The following is a 15192-nucleotide window of genomic DNA, read 5'->3' on the forward strand; positions in this document are numbered from 1 at the left end:
TACCGAACGTTCTTGGGCCTTTGGGCTGACATACATTCACAAAATTTGTTATATGTGAATGAATTTGAACATTATTTGCTAAAAACAAATATGAAGCATTGAAAAGGCACATATATATATTTTTTTCAAAGGTAGAAAGGGGGAGTGGAATTTACTCATACACACTAATGCCTAAAGATTTCGAACGTGAGACTATTTTAGGTCAAATATACTTTTTCACTATGGTACAACCCCATTGGCAGGAGGCAAATTTTTTTTATTGTGTTTAATTGGGCGTTAGAAGAAGGTCTATGCAATTTTTATAATAAATTAAATTAAATTTAGACCCGCCATCTCAACCAAAAAAAAAAAAAAAAAAACTTAACCACATTTATCTCAATAGAGAAACCATAAAATAAAAATTGAAGAAAAAGAAAGAAAAATAATTTTGCTTTGCCTTTGTAACTTGTAAAAACCCCACGCCCAAAACACTTCAAACCCCAAAAACCCCTAAGCAAACAAAAAACCGCGCACAAGAAACCTCGCAGTGACAGCTTTCTGCTCTCCATTTTCACCGTTCACCGGAGCAAAAAAAACCACAGAACCATGGACCTGGACGACTTCGACAAGCCGAGCCAGGTTGCTGCTCGGCCCAGCAGATTCGTGCCCAGGTCCTCCAAGGCCAAGCCGAAACCGAAATCCGAACCCGTCGTCAAACAAGAGCCTCCGAAACCGGTTACCGAGCCCGAACCCGAAAAGCCAGAGCTGAAACCTAAACCAAAAGAACTGGATGCCCTGATTGCGGAAAAGAAAGAAGAAGAAGGAACCGATGGCGCGCCTAAGAACGAAGATTCAAATGGCGGGTTGAAAATGGAAACCGATGAAGAACCAAAAGATGACGACCCTATGGAAGAAGACGATGTCGAAGACACAATTGTGCGTGAAATCGACGTATTCTTCAATCCTCATATCGATGACAACTCTCAGGTCTGTCAATCTCTCTCTCTCTCTCTCTCTCTCTCTCTCTCTCTCTCTCTCTCTCTCCCCCTTAAGCTCGTTGTTGCTCTAATTTTTATTATTTATTTTTTGGGGAAATGTTTTCTTTAATTCTTTTGATCTTTCTTTATCAGTTGTATGTATTGCAATATCCTCTGAGGCCATGGTGGCGACCGTATGAGTTGGAGAACCGGTGCGAGGAGGTGAGGCTGAAGCCTGCCACTTCAGAAATGGAGATTGATTTGTCTCTTAATCTTGACCCTAAGAATTACGATGAAGATTGCGGTAACAGACTTAAAATGACTAAGCAGGTCAATTTTTTGCATAAAGATTGTAGCTATATCTTAATTCTGTTTTTGATGTTGTGACATTGTTGCCTACACTGTTATGTAATGTAGTGTGGTTTTGTGTTATTGGATTTTTCCTCAGACTCTGTATACAACATGGAAGCCAACTCGCACTACTGGAACTGGCTATGCTGTTGGGGTTTTGATGGGTGATAAGGTATGTGCAACTTTTCTTGACCTTTTGAAGTATCATCCACGGATTTTATGTTTAATGTGGTTGAATTTACTATATTACTATAGATTGGTAAACGAGCTAGATTTCTTTAGGCAATTGAGTATGCGTTTACTCCAGCCATCCCGAGTTTCAGAGATAGATGTTTCCAATAAGGGTGGTTTGTCATTAAGATCGTCTGAGGAGACCATGATTCCAGGAAAGAAGTAATGACCTTTAGTTGTGAATTTGTAGCTGATAATCCTCTCAAATTGACTCAATTTGATTTTTTGAAATAAAAGAGAAAAATTGTGAAAGGCTTCTGAGCTTGTAGGTCAGTTAATTTTCCAATCAAATTTCAGATGATATAAACAGTATTTTCATTTTTGAAGAGAATACACTTATTGCACTTGAAAATATGCATAGTTGAACTAGTGTTGGAATATTTACCTTGGAAGTGGTTAGGTGTTTAGTATGAATGGTGTTAATTTGTTGAAAGGTAGCTAGGTTTGAATAATTACTTGAATGCCCATATATGCTTAGTTAATAGATTTTAACACTGTCTTCAGACCCCAACAAGGTTCACTTTTAGGCCTGTATAAAGTTTCATGAAAGGGTTCTTGCATAAATTTTAGGCTGCTAAATGCTTCTCCTGCGTATGTTGTCTCTCTGTTCTGTTAAAAGTTGGCCAGAGAGCATGAGTTTTTGTTGTTTTGGGATTAGACTGAGCATGTCAGTGCACAAATCCAACACTCTTCGGTTGGTCAAATGTGTCATATCATGCTAGGCCCCAAGGCGATTCATTTAAAAAGGTGCTCGTGAAATCATGAATATATGGGCTTGCTTGGTAGATGGGAGTTGTGCATTTATTTCATTGAATCTATGATTGATTTTTTTAATGATTTAAATAAATTTACCATGGATGCCCTCTCTAGACATATGCGCACGTAAATGCGGACAAACTGTCCTTCTGTGTTCTCTTTATATTGGTGGTTTTGCACATGCAATTATACCAACAGATTTTTTTAAAGGTTACGCACAAATGTTGCAACGTAATTAGTAGTTTCCTAGTATCTCTTGCGAGAGTAAATGGTTTTTATAGTTATAGTTATAGTATCTCACTTTGCGACACAGTGTTGGTTTGACTCATTAATGTAGAAGCATTGAAAGAGGTTTTGCTTTTTTTTTTTTCTTCATCTTGCAGTTACACTTGAATCCTATTGATAAAGTTGTACAGCTCCGACCGTCACTGGAACATTTGAAGTCTGGTTCTTCAAGAAGGAAGAACAGTGTCACAGGGGATGCAGAAGTTAAAGTTAAATTAGAGGAGTCTAGACAAGAAACATCTTCGGGTCCATCGAAGAAGCAGGTATTCTCTCTCTCTCTCTCTCTCTCTCTCTCTCTCTCTCTCCGCAATTTTATATTTTGTACGAAATTATGGCACTATAGTGAAGAATTTTTTAGGATTTGGACCCATTTTGTGCATATTGGAACTTTTTAAAATCTATCAAGTATTTAGTTTTAGATTTTACAATGATACTCCAGTTTTGGACTTCTCTAACTTCAGTGCCTGAAGTCTGACTCCATCTCATCAATCCAAGTTTTTGTTTTTGTTTTTTGTTTTTTGTTTTTAAAAAAACTTTATTTATGTCGTACATAATAACAGTTGAATCTATGTTATGAACCATTTGAAACTATTTTGTTTCAGACCAAGCGGATGGAGTCTTCAACTGAGAAAAAAACGGAAGATGAAGAGGTATGGGAGTGATTTATAATCTCAAACATCTGTGCAGAATGAGGATTATTTAATGAACTTTGCTTATTAGTATGATTCTTTTCATTCTGATCTGACGGCATTGAAGTATTAGTTCCTCCCTCCTGCTATGAATTTGGATTTCTTAGGAGAAAATATTACTACTTAGTAGCATTATGTCAGATATGATATTGGTATTCTGATCACTTAGTTGAGTATGACATCACCAAGCTTTATTTCTAAGTGCAGTTCATAAGTAAGAAGTTTTGTTTTCCTATGAGACAGGTGTTATACCTTTCGGTTGAATCCTTTGACTATTTCTAACAATTAACTCGTTTTTTGGGTGATATTATAATGAACCATTTGAAGGATATGTTAGAGATTTTTCATGGTTTATTCTTTTGGTTATGAAAATGGATAAATTTATTGTTGGTGAGGTTCGTCTTTGAAGACTAAGCATTCTGTACTTGCCGGCCTAGATACATTCTTTGGAGCCCAAGTTTTTTACGATTGCTCGTTTATTTTGCTGTCGTAGATGAAAATTGTCTGAATGTCTGGAAACACTAGACGTTTTGTTCTCCCTGGCACTCCAAACATGGCAATATCACTAACATTTTAGCGATTTTTCAAACATTCGCAACAGTGGTTGCTTTGTTGAATTGTTATTTCACATTTTACAGGATCTTTGATTATATTGCTTTATTATCTTAACTTATTCCGTGGAATTAATGCTCCGGATTTCGTTTCTTGATTTCTACCATAAAAAAAAAGTACTTGGTGTTGTGTGTTTGAGTTTCTACAAAGGACTGTGTGCATTACATTGGTTGTTTTATTAGATTAGTTGGGATAATGTCTTCCTCCTCTGCCTCTTTCAGAGTTGGGTTCCACTTCAGTATCATTCCTCAGAAAGTGATTTTTCGGCCAAATATTTACGAAGGATGGTGGGACAAGAAAGTTCTCCTATACAGTTTACAATGAGCCCGTACGTTATTTATTCCCCAATACTACCTTTTTCCCCATTCTTTAAAAGCTTTTGAAATTCAAATTATAATGGTTAAATTTTTGTTGTTATTTGAAGGTATGACTATGTTAACTCCTTGTGTCCTAGAACGTGCAAAGGTTCTTCAAGAAGGTGCGGTCATTTTCATATTATTTAGTTCGTCAGTCAATTTCCTTTCTCTTTAACGTCGTGCAAACTGTAATATGTTGAGTTCCTTTTATTAAGTTGTACTTTTGAAAGCATGATCTTAAATTTTCAAAGAGGTAAGGGGAGTATCAATTTTGCCCATCTTTTAATAGTTTTGCAAAAAGTTGAAACTGAAGGGGTCTTTTAATCTTTCATGAAAACAGAGGATGTGTATTTGAAATTTTGAAGATGAATCTTACAATATAGACACAAAATATAGAACAAGAAGCAACCAAGACATTGTCATATAAAATTATTGGTTGACCTCCCATTCCCCTTGTGAAGTGCTTCATTTATTGGTTATCTTAATCCTGTTGGCTGGCTAGATAAACAACGAGAGAAATATATACTATGTGGTGATTGCTCTTGTTTTTGCCTGTTTGTCATTTTGGTGGACAAACAAAGTTTTTTGTTCACCTGGTTTTGTGTACATTTATGCATATTTATTTATTTACTTGTTAAGGACATAGCTATTGAATGAAAACATTAGCACTTTTTTTTAACCTTATTTTGATTTTGATTTAAATATGTGAATGAATGTCGTTTTAGGTTTCTACTTTCCCTGCCTCTGGAAGAGCGTATCAAGAAGTTGCTTGTTGAGGTTGGTTGCAACTTACTTAAGCCACATATTAGTGTTTTGATAATATTATAGTAATAAATTTGAAGCTGGTGCGCACCATTTTTGTCTGACCTCATATTAGCATTGTGCCTTCCATCATATGGAACTGGGGCTAATTTACCATCATTGTCTTTATTTTTGAAAAATCCTTGAAGTCATGACAGTGGATTCATAACCTTCAGAAGCACACTCTCTTAGGGCTGTTCTTGAGCAATCCATTAATTCAAGATTGTGCCATAACAGGAACCTGTAGCTCGTCGGTTCAGTGATCTTAAGAAGTACTTCGCTCCTGATCACATCGGGGAAGAACTTCTGGATGTTCTTCAGAAGCATGCTCAATTACTGCTGGACTCTGGTCTCTGGGTTCCAAAAACTTTATTGCTATATCCATCCAAAGATATGAAAGATAGAGATCATGTTGCTCGGCAGACAGCTAGAAATTACGTCCTAAATTTATTTAGGAAGAACACTGTAATCAGTAATTCACAGTTGAACCTCCCACAAAACCATAAAAATCATGCGTATGAATCCCTAAAAATTTTGGCTGTCTCAAGACCTTCCTCTCAAGATTGGAAATTAAAAGAGCAGTCAGATAAGTCTTTTAAAGAACTCTACCCAGACATCTTTAAAAGCCAAGAACAGAACTGGGAAAGAATGGAAGAAAAGTTGGTGAATGCCTTTAAAGCTCATACTGACCGTGGTGTGAAGAATGCTTGTATGACTAGTAAGCCTGGTAAATCACTGAATTCTGATAAAGGTACGACAAGAAGTGCAAGTGATGTACAGATTGGGGGAAGAACCATGTCAGATGAAACTCGAGCAGCTTTACCAGAGGCTATAAAGGAAGTTCTTCAAGAACACAAAGTTTGCAAGTAGGTGTTTTGAGCTGTAACCTCTGCACATTTCACAATTCGTGAAGCTGCATTCATGCATCAAAAAGTTTCTGATAGATTTTCTGTAGTAGACTTTGAACTGGAATTATAATTGCTAGCATTAGGTAGTTCTGCTAGTTCTATTTTATTTTATGAAAAGTCGGGTGTTTTAGAAAACGAGATAGAATTAGTTAACTCTTGACAGCAGTGTAAAATTTTCTAATTCTTACGCCACCTCATTACTTTTATTGTCTCTTGTTATTTCTTAGTTAAAATTTTGAAATAAATTTTTTGGTTATGAATATCATGTCTACCAAATTTTAGGTCATTGTTAGTGTTTGGCAATTACTTTATCAATTTACTTCAAATTTTCATGTAAAATGTGTAAGGAAACATTAATTAGTACAGTTATGGGTATCAAATTTAATTGTTTAACATGCATGATGAACAAAAATACTAATACTAGCATTCATATTTTAGTTTGGAATTTTAATTCTGTTAGAACGGCTATTAATGTTGCTCTATTATTAAGGTTATAACTATCTTTTGAAAAGGTTTCTGATGTCCTACACCTATCCAGTTTACACTTTTCAGTATTAACGCTCTCTGTTCTCAATATGATGGTGTAATCATGAAGTTGTCAGAACTGATGGAAGTATCTTCTTCAATCTTGTAGTTTTGACTTGCAATTTTCTTGGCAGCTTTCGGCTCATATGTGAAGGATTACGGCGGTTGGCAGTCAGAAAGTCTTCTCTTCCAAAGGTTGATCCTAAAACTAAAAGGGTGATTGATGCAGCATATGGTGTTGATGCTCCTCAACATGAGTTGCAGAAAGTGATATGTCAAGTTGCAGCAGACATACATGGGTTATATGTCTTGAAATCATCGCCAGAGCACTCAGAGCATGACAGATTGAGGTTGTTCCCATTTTCATCTATTTATTGACAAAGTGCCTAAAACATATGATGTTGTGTACCTTGGTGTAGGGATAAGAAGAGGTTATAAAAATCACTTGTTTTCTTACCAGAAACTATGATGATGTTGTGGTGTGTGTTCCACGGTGATTTCTGAATGAGCGAGATTCCATCAGTTGCAAGTATTGTTAAGTAATAAGTTATACTCTTATTTTACTTTGTATTTGTGTTTGTTCTTGCAGGAAAGTTGTTATTGATCTACTATGCACAAAAGGACCTAATGCGAAGCTTAAAAGGGGTGAGGTTTTTGAAGCTGCCAAGATTGCTCTTGAGAGGGACATCAACACTAACGAATACAACAAGGTTAGTTGTTTCTTTTGTTTGTGATCTGAAGGAGGTTTACATTGGTTGTCAGGCTACCTAACATAAATTTTCTCCTTTTTTCTTTATTTTGACTGTTTGTCACAACAGTTTTTTTTAAAATAAGTGAGAAGACCCTAGGCGCTAGAAACCCCTAAGAAACTGAGGTGTCTTCTTCTTGTTGCCCAATGTTTTCAACTCTGTTGTTGAACCCAGTTATATGGTTCTTGTGTATCAGTGGTCAGCAAAACACGTTGATTTTTCTGGAACCACGTTACTAGCAGTTCTTGATAAAAACCCTTGCTTTTCTGTTGCACTTGCACCTCGGCATGGAATTGCACATTGCGTCTCATTTAACCTCATCTGTTCCGAAAGATAGGGATGAGGGCTCAATTAGTGGCAATGAAAACCAAATCTTAGAATCACGGTTTAATTAAGTTTTATACTCTTTGTTTTTACATGTTTACATAACAGTCTAGGAGGGGTCTTAGCTCGTGTGTAGCAGTGTAAATGCTATATCAGCGATGACTGCTTTTGCATGTTAACCAGAAGTATGATTCTTCCATAATAATTTCTCATTAGAAGTTGCTTACTTGTGCAGGTCATGAATGATTTTTGCGTGTTCAAGGGTTCTGCTTGGATCTTAAAAAGCGGTGATGGTGGTCCGAACTAATTTTGGAAACCTGATGATGGATTTATGACAAAATTTTAACCGGTGGTTCAAGGAATAGGGAGCTGCCAAATTCATTTTTTCTTTCTTTTTCAGGAAGTACATCGTTGTGCTATGTTAGTAAATTTTTTTTTTTTTGGGATTGCCATGGCGGCCAAAGCCAAAACAAGAAAATGAACGATACACGCCAACTTGTACAATGATAGTTTTATGCAGGCGCATTTTCAACATGTTGTTATCTTTGTTTCCTCTATAACAAGCTATCCGAGATTTATCGTGATAAACCAAACTCAGAACACGCATTTATTGGGACTCCCATGGAAATTTGATGAAAACTTAATTTTATTATGAAAACTTTTGGATGAATAGTTGAAAAGAATTCTATCGTTGGGGCATTTCGTTGTGTGGTTAATGGTCTAAACCACATAGTTTTTAGATCTCATTTAATAAATATCTTGGTGAAAACTTTGCAAAGTTTAAGATTGACAATTTAAAGTTTTATCGTATTACACATGCTATATCACACACGATTATAAATTGACCTTCAATAAAATTTTGATAGAGCATTGTGCTACACTAACTCTTAATTGAGTGATATTTCTTTTTGTGAGACCATCAAAATTCCAATATTCTTATACAGGTTTCAGGTATAAATCATAGCACAAATTATCTCCATTTCTATACGAACTAAAAGAAGTAATCGGGAGATTAGGTTAAGAACAATACTTAAATATGGATACCTCTTCTTCTGGTGTTATTTTTAAAAGTCAACAAACGTGAAAATTCAACATTTTTCTAATGTTATCAGAGGTTTCAAGTTCAATTTATGTTTGGTAAAATCTCATCATAATATTACTGGGTGCAGTTTGTAGTAAAAAGTTAAAGAAAAAAAACATTTATACAGCCTAAGGTAAATCCTTTCCACTCAAACTTCGTGCTCTCTATAAAGTGGCAAAATCCCAATTATCGAGCCCTAGATTTCTCACCGCTCAGAGTCGGTCTAGTCTTCTAATATCGCAGACAATTTTCCCGAGAAACAAACGCCAAGTAAGACTGTGATAGAGAGCAACTCCGAGAAAGTCCGGGATAACTGAAACCTAAGATGACGGACTACGAAGGAAGGTACGAAGGGAACGGAGAGGACGCTGACAACTATGGCGATGGGGGTTCCTCTCCCCAACCTCGTGCTACCAACCATGGCGGTCCCGACGATTACAGCGATTCCAAATCTCAGGTACACCAAGAGTTGCAAAACCATGCGATTACTGACTTCTTATTTTCTTCTGATTACATAAAATTAAGATCGCTGCGAAGGGGCTCCGTTTATGAGGGTGTTTTAGGGTTTATGTTGGGTTAGCTGGACTGGTTAGGGTTCTTTGCATAAATTTAATGGTGTTGGTTGTGTCTGTATGTGTGTGATCTGCTCGTTTTCTGCTATGAATCTGGGGCTTTTAGTTTTTAGTTTTTTTTACGTTTTATGGAAATACTCCTTTGGATAGTGAATATTGGGGTTTTCTAGGATTACGCATGATAGTGTATTCCGTTGTACCTTATATATCCAATCTTAGAAAAGCTTCTTGATATTTACTAGCACTTGAACTTCCGGTTTATTTTTGTAAAGGATAATAGACTCCTTAACTTACTTCTGATAAAATATTTATTTCAATATCTTTCTGAAAATGGTGTATATTAGCTTCGTTTCATCAGTTATTTTAAGGTACAGTTATCTGATGGTCTCTTTTGCAGCATGGCTCTCGTGACTATGAGAGAGAATCTTCAAAGAGTAGAGAAAAGGAAAGAGAAAAGGGGCGTGATAAGGAGAAGGACAGGGACAGAGATCGGGAGAGGGAGAGGGACAGAGATAGAGATAGGGGGAGAAGCAAGGACAAAGATAGGGAAAGGGACAGGGACAGAGATAGGAATAGGGATAGGGACCGAGATAGAGAAAGAGAAAGGTCTCGAGACAGGGATCGTGATCGTCATCATAGGGACCGCCACAGGGATCGCGAGAGAAGTGAGCGGAGGAGAGATAAGGACGATGACGATGATGATCACTACCGTGTCCGGGACTCTGATAGGTATGAATTTTTTTTTAGCTAGTTATTCACTTGTAAAATGAATGTTCTGTTGTGTACTGTGAACTGAGTTCGATGCAATTTGGAATTTTTTATATTGATAGTAACTAGTGTGTTAATTAATCAGGGGAAGCTTCTCCTTTTTTTAAATTTCTTTATTCTAGAAACAAATCCTATGAATTATTGCAGTCTTATTTCTATTATTATTATTATTATTATTATTATTTATGAATTGATTTTACAGGCGGAGGGATTATGACAGAGACAGGGAGGATAGGCATAGACGCAAGTCTCGGTCTCGTTCGAGGGGTAGATCTGAGCACAAATCCAGATCGAGGTCACGTTCTCGTTCACGCTCAAAAAGGTAGTTATTTGAGAGATTAGTATGTGAATGTGGATAAAAAAAATGCGCTTGAATCACTATAAGGGCTCCTAACTCCTGTAGCAAATCCTATATTTGGAATAAACACTTGGTTGACATGAGTTATTTTCATTCAATTTTTTTGCTTTACTCAGGTTTCCTTATCGACCAAATTATTGTTAGTCATTTTTGTTTGCTTGTCCTCTTTATTCATACTATTTGACAATGTAGGATCTAGCTGCATGGATTTAATTAGGAAAAGGAACTTTGATGGCATACATAAATATCCATTATCCGTAATCGTTTAAATTTGTAGGTCATGATCAAATTTGTACAAATAGTTTTTGGCGTAATTTTTAAATATTGTGCTCCTTGGAGTATGTTTTGATTAGTGTTATCTTTCCAGATGTATGGGGTTTTCAAAATTTGTTCTGTATGTGTTGTGGTTTATCATTTATGTACTAAATCTTTCATGTATTCGTTTCCCTTTTCTATGAGTTCCATATGTATTATCCAGATGTGTGGTCTACAGAACCATTTTATGTAGTGAAGTAGAGACCTATCAAGTTATATGGGTTCTGTATTAGAGATTTCTTGTATTAGTTTCATGTAGTTTATGTATGGGATAAGATGGAAAATTTGGCAGATTTTATTTTTCTATCTTATTCGTTTCCCTTTTCTTTTAGTTCTGTATGTATTATCCAGATGTATGGTCTACATAAACCATTTTATGTAGTGAAGTAGAGAACTATCAAGTTATATGAATTCTGTTGTAGAGATTTCTTGTATTAGTTTCATGTAGTTTATGTCTGGGATAAGACGGAAAATTTTGCAGGTTTTATTTTTCTCTTTGGTTGCGATCATTACTTTTTTTAAGTAATTCACAGAATGTAGGTTTTAGTCTCAGGGTTTTAAGTTGTCACTTGTATATTATATTTGTTCTTGGTATCCTGACATTAACTCTTGCAGCAAAAGGATTAGCGGTTTTGACATGGCGCCTCCTGCTTCTGCAATGTTAGCTGGTGCTGCCGTTGCTGCAGCAGGTACATTTTCACTCCTAGACGTAGGATTGTTATATTTTGTTAACTGCCTTTTTTCTTTGTTGTTTAGTGTGGAAAGTTCGTATCCAATTGATGGTGTTACTTTGGTAAGCTATATTTTGTTCCTTCACTTGTGCATATAGCCTTTATAAATCTGCGGTCTGTGGACGGGTTATGATTTTTTATTGTTTACTTGGTGAAATAATTCTGGGACTGAGAGATCTTTCTGGTTTTTTCTTGTGTTTGGTGTTTTTGTTTGTTTGTTTCTATGTCTTGTCCTTTGTTGTAAGAAGGCAATGTTGGGCTACTTGCCCCACTGTGATGACAATGGGTGTGAGCCGACTTCTGTAGCTTTTATGTACAAGGAGGAATCAATGCACCGGTTTGATGGATCTTGTTCGTCTTCAACCGGCAACTATTGCCTTTTTTTGGTAGTCTTACAAATATTTCCTCCAGAACTTGTAAATGATGTATTTCTTTCGTCTCCTTTTGATAGACTATATAAAACTGAAGGTTAGGATATCCTTAATCTAATGAATTTTCATGGAAAATTAAGTGGCAGAGGAGTCATTTGGTATTTACATTCAATTAGTCCTAGAAGTTAAATTTGATCTGATGACTGAAATGCGATCTAATTTTTTTTGCAGGGCAAATTCCTGGGACTAGTCCGACCATTCCTGGGATGTTCCCGAACATGTTCCCTTTAGCGACTGGCCAGGTATCTCTCTCTTCTCTCTTGCTTGCTTTCTTTCGCTGCCTTCATCCTCCCTCCCCCCGTCCCTCCCACCATCCCTTCTAACATATTGTGACCAAACATGTTAGCATGCTTGATCTTCACTAATATTATGTCTTTTTGTGTGCTTGCAGCAGTTTGGATCCCTTCCAGTTATGCCTGTACAGGCAATGACTCAACAGGTTGGCATGATTGATAATTTTTTTTTCTTCGATGCATTCCTACATCCCACGCTCCCCTATATGTAGCATGTGCTGACATTAATTGTTCTTTATTTATAATCAGGCTACTAGGCATGCCCGACGGGTGTACGTTGGAGGGCTTCCTCCTACAGCAAACGAACAGGTTTACTCACTTCTTTAACCCTTTATTATTTGTGCTCTTCTACTTATGGTTAGTAAAGTTACATTGCTATATTCTTTGACATTGTTCAGATAAATATCTATTTTTCTTCAATGAGTACTTCCATGAATTTTGTTTTTGTTAAATTAGTCATGCTACAAAAAGAATAAAGAAATATGGTTTTACTCCAAATGTACAATGTGTCTTAATGTGCCATCGTCTGCAGTCGGTTGCTACATTTTTCAGCCAAGTTATGGCTGCAATTGGAGGGAATACAGCTGCCCCAGGTATACTGATGTTTGCACTCAAATCTGTACATAATCAAGTGTGCTTGCCTAAAGATGATTACCTAATTGTTTTCGTATTTGTTTCATGCAGGAGATGCTGTTGTCAATGTTTACATTAACCACGAAAAGAAATTCGCTTTTGTTGAGATGAGATCAGTTGAAGAGGCCAGCAATGCAATGGCTCTGGATGGAATTATTTTTGAGGTATTCTGAACTTCTTTGTGTTTAGATCAGTATAGGATTGTCATTTGTGCCGCGTTGACATTTTGTAAAGCAGATTGCATGGTATTGACACTTTGTGAAGCATATTGCATGGTATTGACTTTTCCCCTTCTTTATTTGGGTAATTAATACAGGGAGCCCCTGTAAAGGTGAGGAGACCTAGTGACTACAACCCATCTCTTGCTGCAACACTTGGTCCAAGCCAGCCAAGTCCCAATCTGAACCTGGCTGCTGTTGGGCTTACACCGGGTTCTGCTGGTGGGCTTGAGGGTCCTGACCGCATATTTGTGGGTGGGCTACCCTATTACTTCACAGAAGTACAGATCAAGGAGTTGCTGGAATCCTTCGGACCCCTTCGTGGTTTTGATTTAGTGAAAGACAGGGAAACGGGAAACTCAAAAGGCTACGCTTTTTGTGTTTATCAAGATCTTTCAGTTACAGACATAGCTTGTGCTGCACTTAACGGTATTAAAATGGGTGACAAGACACTCACAGTTAGGCGTGCTAACCAAGGTGCCAACCAGCCCAAACCAGAGCAAGAGAGTGTTTTGTTGCATGCACAGCAGCAAATTGCATTGCAGGTAGAGTCAAATTGGTTTTTCCTTTAGAAAATTGTGTTATGGACAGGTCACTCCTGCTGAAGGAGTCTGTATTCTACAGTTAATGATATTATGGTGAAAAGGTGTTTTTTTTGTTGAAAAAATGATGTTTACTTTAGAATTGTCCATGTTATCCTAGTAAATAATGCATATATAATACATGTAGTTGTAGACTTTATAAAATAGTGTATCCCTGATAAATATATGATGTAGTTTGAAAACTATCTTTTTCATAATTTATCTATATATTTCATATTATCCTTGTACTGAATTTTTAGTCTTTTCGTTTTTGGGTGAGAATATTTTATGTAATGTGGGATATATTTGCTAACATGCAGTGTTTAAATGAACGTGCTTATATACTTTCCTCAATATTACTTTCATCTTCTTAATATTGATTCTGATCTGAACTCTACTTAAGTTTTGGTTTAACATCTTGAGGTGTTTGTTTCATTTGCAGAGGTTCATGTTGTTGCAACCGCCTAGTTCTGTCGCCACCAGGGTTGTATGTTTAACTCAAGTAGTAACTGCAGATGAGCTTAGGGATGATGATGAGTATGAAGATATTTTGGAAGACATGAGGCTGGAAGGCGGAAAGTTTGGTAAATTACCATCACTCTAGTGTTAATTTCTTGATTTCTTTTCTTTCTTTTAATTATCCTACAAAGTTTATTGTGGTATTGATTTTCTTTTTCTTTTTTTTTTGTCGCCATCTTTCTGTTTTACAGCCTTTTTTGTAGTCACACATTCTGCTATAAAGATTCAGGCCTAACATTCAGACAGAAGCCTCCCTAACCTTCTAACTGAATTCACCTAAGATTTGTTTTGTTGTCTACTTATAAGATCTATTTGTTTTTCACTGATCTGCAGGACCGTTAGTGAATGTCATCATCCCACGTCCAAGACCAGATGGTGAACCGTTACCCGGAGTTGGGAAGGTTGGTCTGAATTCTAGTTATTAATACATTGAAGTTTGAAAATCTGATTGACAGGATAATGTCTTCTACTTGCTGAAAACAATCTTCAATTTACAGGTGTTTTTAGAGTATGCAGATGTTGACGGTTCTACCAAAGCCCGCACTGGGTTGAATGGCAGGAAGTTTGGTGGTAATCAGGTGGTAGCAGTGTTTTACCCGGAAGACAAGTTTGCCCAGGGCGATTACGAGGGCTAGTTTGTCCAAATATACATATTAACTGAATTGTCAAGATTTCTTAATTAGAACTTTGAGTTTGCTATTTCCTTAATGTTCCACATTTAGTGGTATCTTGTAGCCTAGTATGTAAGCTAGGATGATTGTTCCTTTTTTAATTTCTTTTTTTCGTTGAAAATTACAATTGTGTACTTTTCCAGTTAGTGCGAGAAGTGAAAATATGAACTTAAATATGAGTTATGGTCTTTCTGTGGTTGAATACATTTTAGCTTTTCATAAGCATAACAATGTATTTTTCATTTTTCGCATAAACTAAACACTTAGAGCCATTTCTCAACCTAAAAAATATCACCTTGAGCCATTACCTTTTTGGCCTCATCCCAAACCTTGTGCTAGCACACCAAGAACTAGTTTGTGAGCTAAACATTTCAAATTGAGCTTCAGGCTCGAGATAACACAACGTGATAAACAATTGATAAGCTGATTTAATTCACAATTTTATTCAAATTATGTCATTTCCGATCTTTCATTACTC

At 36.5% G+C, this 15192-nt stretch overlaps 2 protein-coding genes across 6 annotated transcripts; both read left to right on the plus strand.

Moving 5' to 3' along the window:
- Nucleotides 1-389: 389 nt before the first annotated feature.
- Nucleotides 390-8098, plus strand: LOC117635957 (DNA-directed RNA polymerase III subunit RPC5). The gene is made up of 12 exons (XM_034370357.1): nt 390-966; nt 1110-1286; nt 1405-1479; nt 2678-2842; nt 3182-3229; nt 4102-4208; nt 4305-4358; nt 4962-5013; nt 5275-5903; nt 6605-6820; nt 7060-7180; nt 7779-8098. Exons 1-12 carry the CDS (start codon nt 586-588, stop codon nt 7848-7850), a joined length of 2097 nt encoding a protein of 698 aa, XP_034226248.1. The 5' UTR covers nt 390-585; the 3' UTR covers nt 7851-8098.
- Nucleotides 8099-8791: 693 nt separating this feature from the next.
- LOC117633789 (splicing factor U2af large subunit A) lies at nt 8792-14916 on the plus strand. 5 transcript variants are annotated; one of them, XM_034367565.1, is made up of 13 exons: nt 8792-9081; nt 9594-9925; nt 10167-10286; nt 11253-11326; nt 11971-12041; nt 12191-12238; nt 12342-12401; nt 12625-12685; nt 12777-12889; nt 13042-13488; nt 13967-14108; nt 14377-14444; nt 14541-14860. In XM_034367565.1, exons 1-13 carry the CDS (start codon nt 8950-8952, stop codon nt 14676-14678), a joined length of 1806 nt encoding a protein of 601 aa, XP_034223456.1. In that variant the 5' UTR covers nt 8792-8949; the 3' UTR covers nt 14679-14860. The 5 variants fall into 5 exon arrangements, 4 of the variants coding, with proteins under 4 accessions (XP_034223456.1, XP_034223457.1, XP_034223459.1 ...); XR_004586705.1 differs by having other exon boundaries at nt 8798-9081; nt 14235-14444; XM_034367566.1 differs by having other exon boundaries at nt 8810-9081; nt 12194-12238; nt 14541-14916.
- Nucleotides 14917-15192: the final 276 nt, after the last annotated feature.

The sequence above is a fragment of the Prunus dulcis genome, chromosome 7 (assembly GCF_902201215.1).
Source record: "Prunus dulcis chromosome 7, ALMONDv2, whole genome shotgun sequence".
Classification (NCBI taxonomy): domain Eukaryota; kingdom Viridiplantae; phylum Streptophyta; class Magnoliopsida; order Rosales; family Rosaceae; genus Prunus; species Prunus dulcis.

Excerpts from the sequence above, each read along its gene's own strand:
- LOC117633789 (XM_034367565.1), top strand. The coding sequence starts at position 8,950 with ATGACGGACTACGAAGGAAGGTACGAAGGGAACGGAGAGGACGCTGAC. Across the intron at positions 9,082-9,593 it reads ACAGCGATTCCAAATCTCAG|CATGGCTCTCGTGACTATGA; the intron begins GTACACCAAGAG and ends TCTCTTTTGCAG. Across the intron at positions 14,445-14,540 it reads CGTTACCCGGAGTTGGGAAG|GTGTTTTTAGAGTATGCAGA; the intron begins GTTGGTCTGAAT and ends TTCAATTTACAG.
- LOC117635957 (XM_034370357.1), top strand. The coding sequence starts at position 586 with ATGGACCTGGACGACTTCGACAAGCCGAGCCAGGTTGCTGCTCGGCCC. Across the intron at positions 1,480-2,677 it reads GGGTTTTGATGGGTGATAAG|TTACACTTGAATCCTATTGA; the intron begins GTATGTGCAACT and ends TTCATCTTGCAG. Across the intron at positions 5,014-5,274 it reads TCAAGAAGTTGCTTGTTGAG|GAACCTGTAGCTCGTCGGTT; the intron begins GTTGGTTGCAAC and ends GTGCCATAACAG.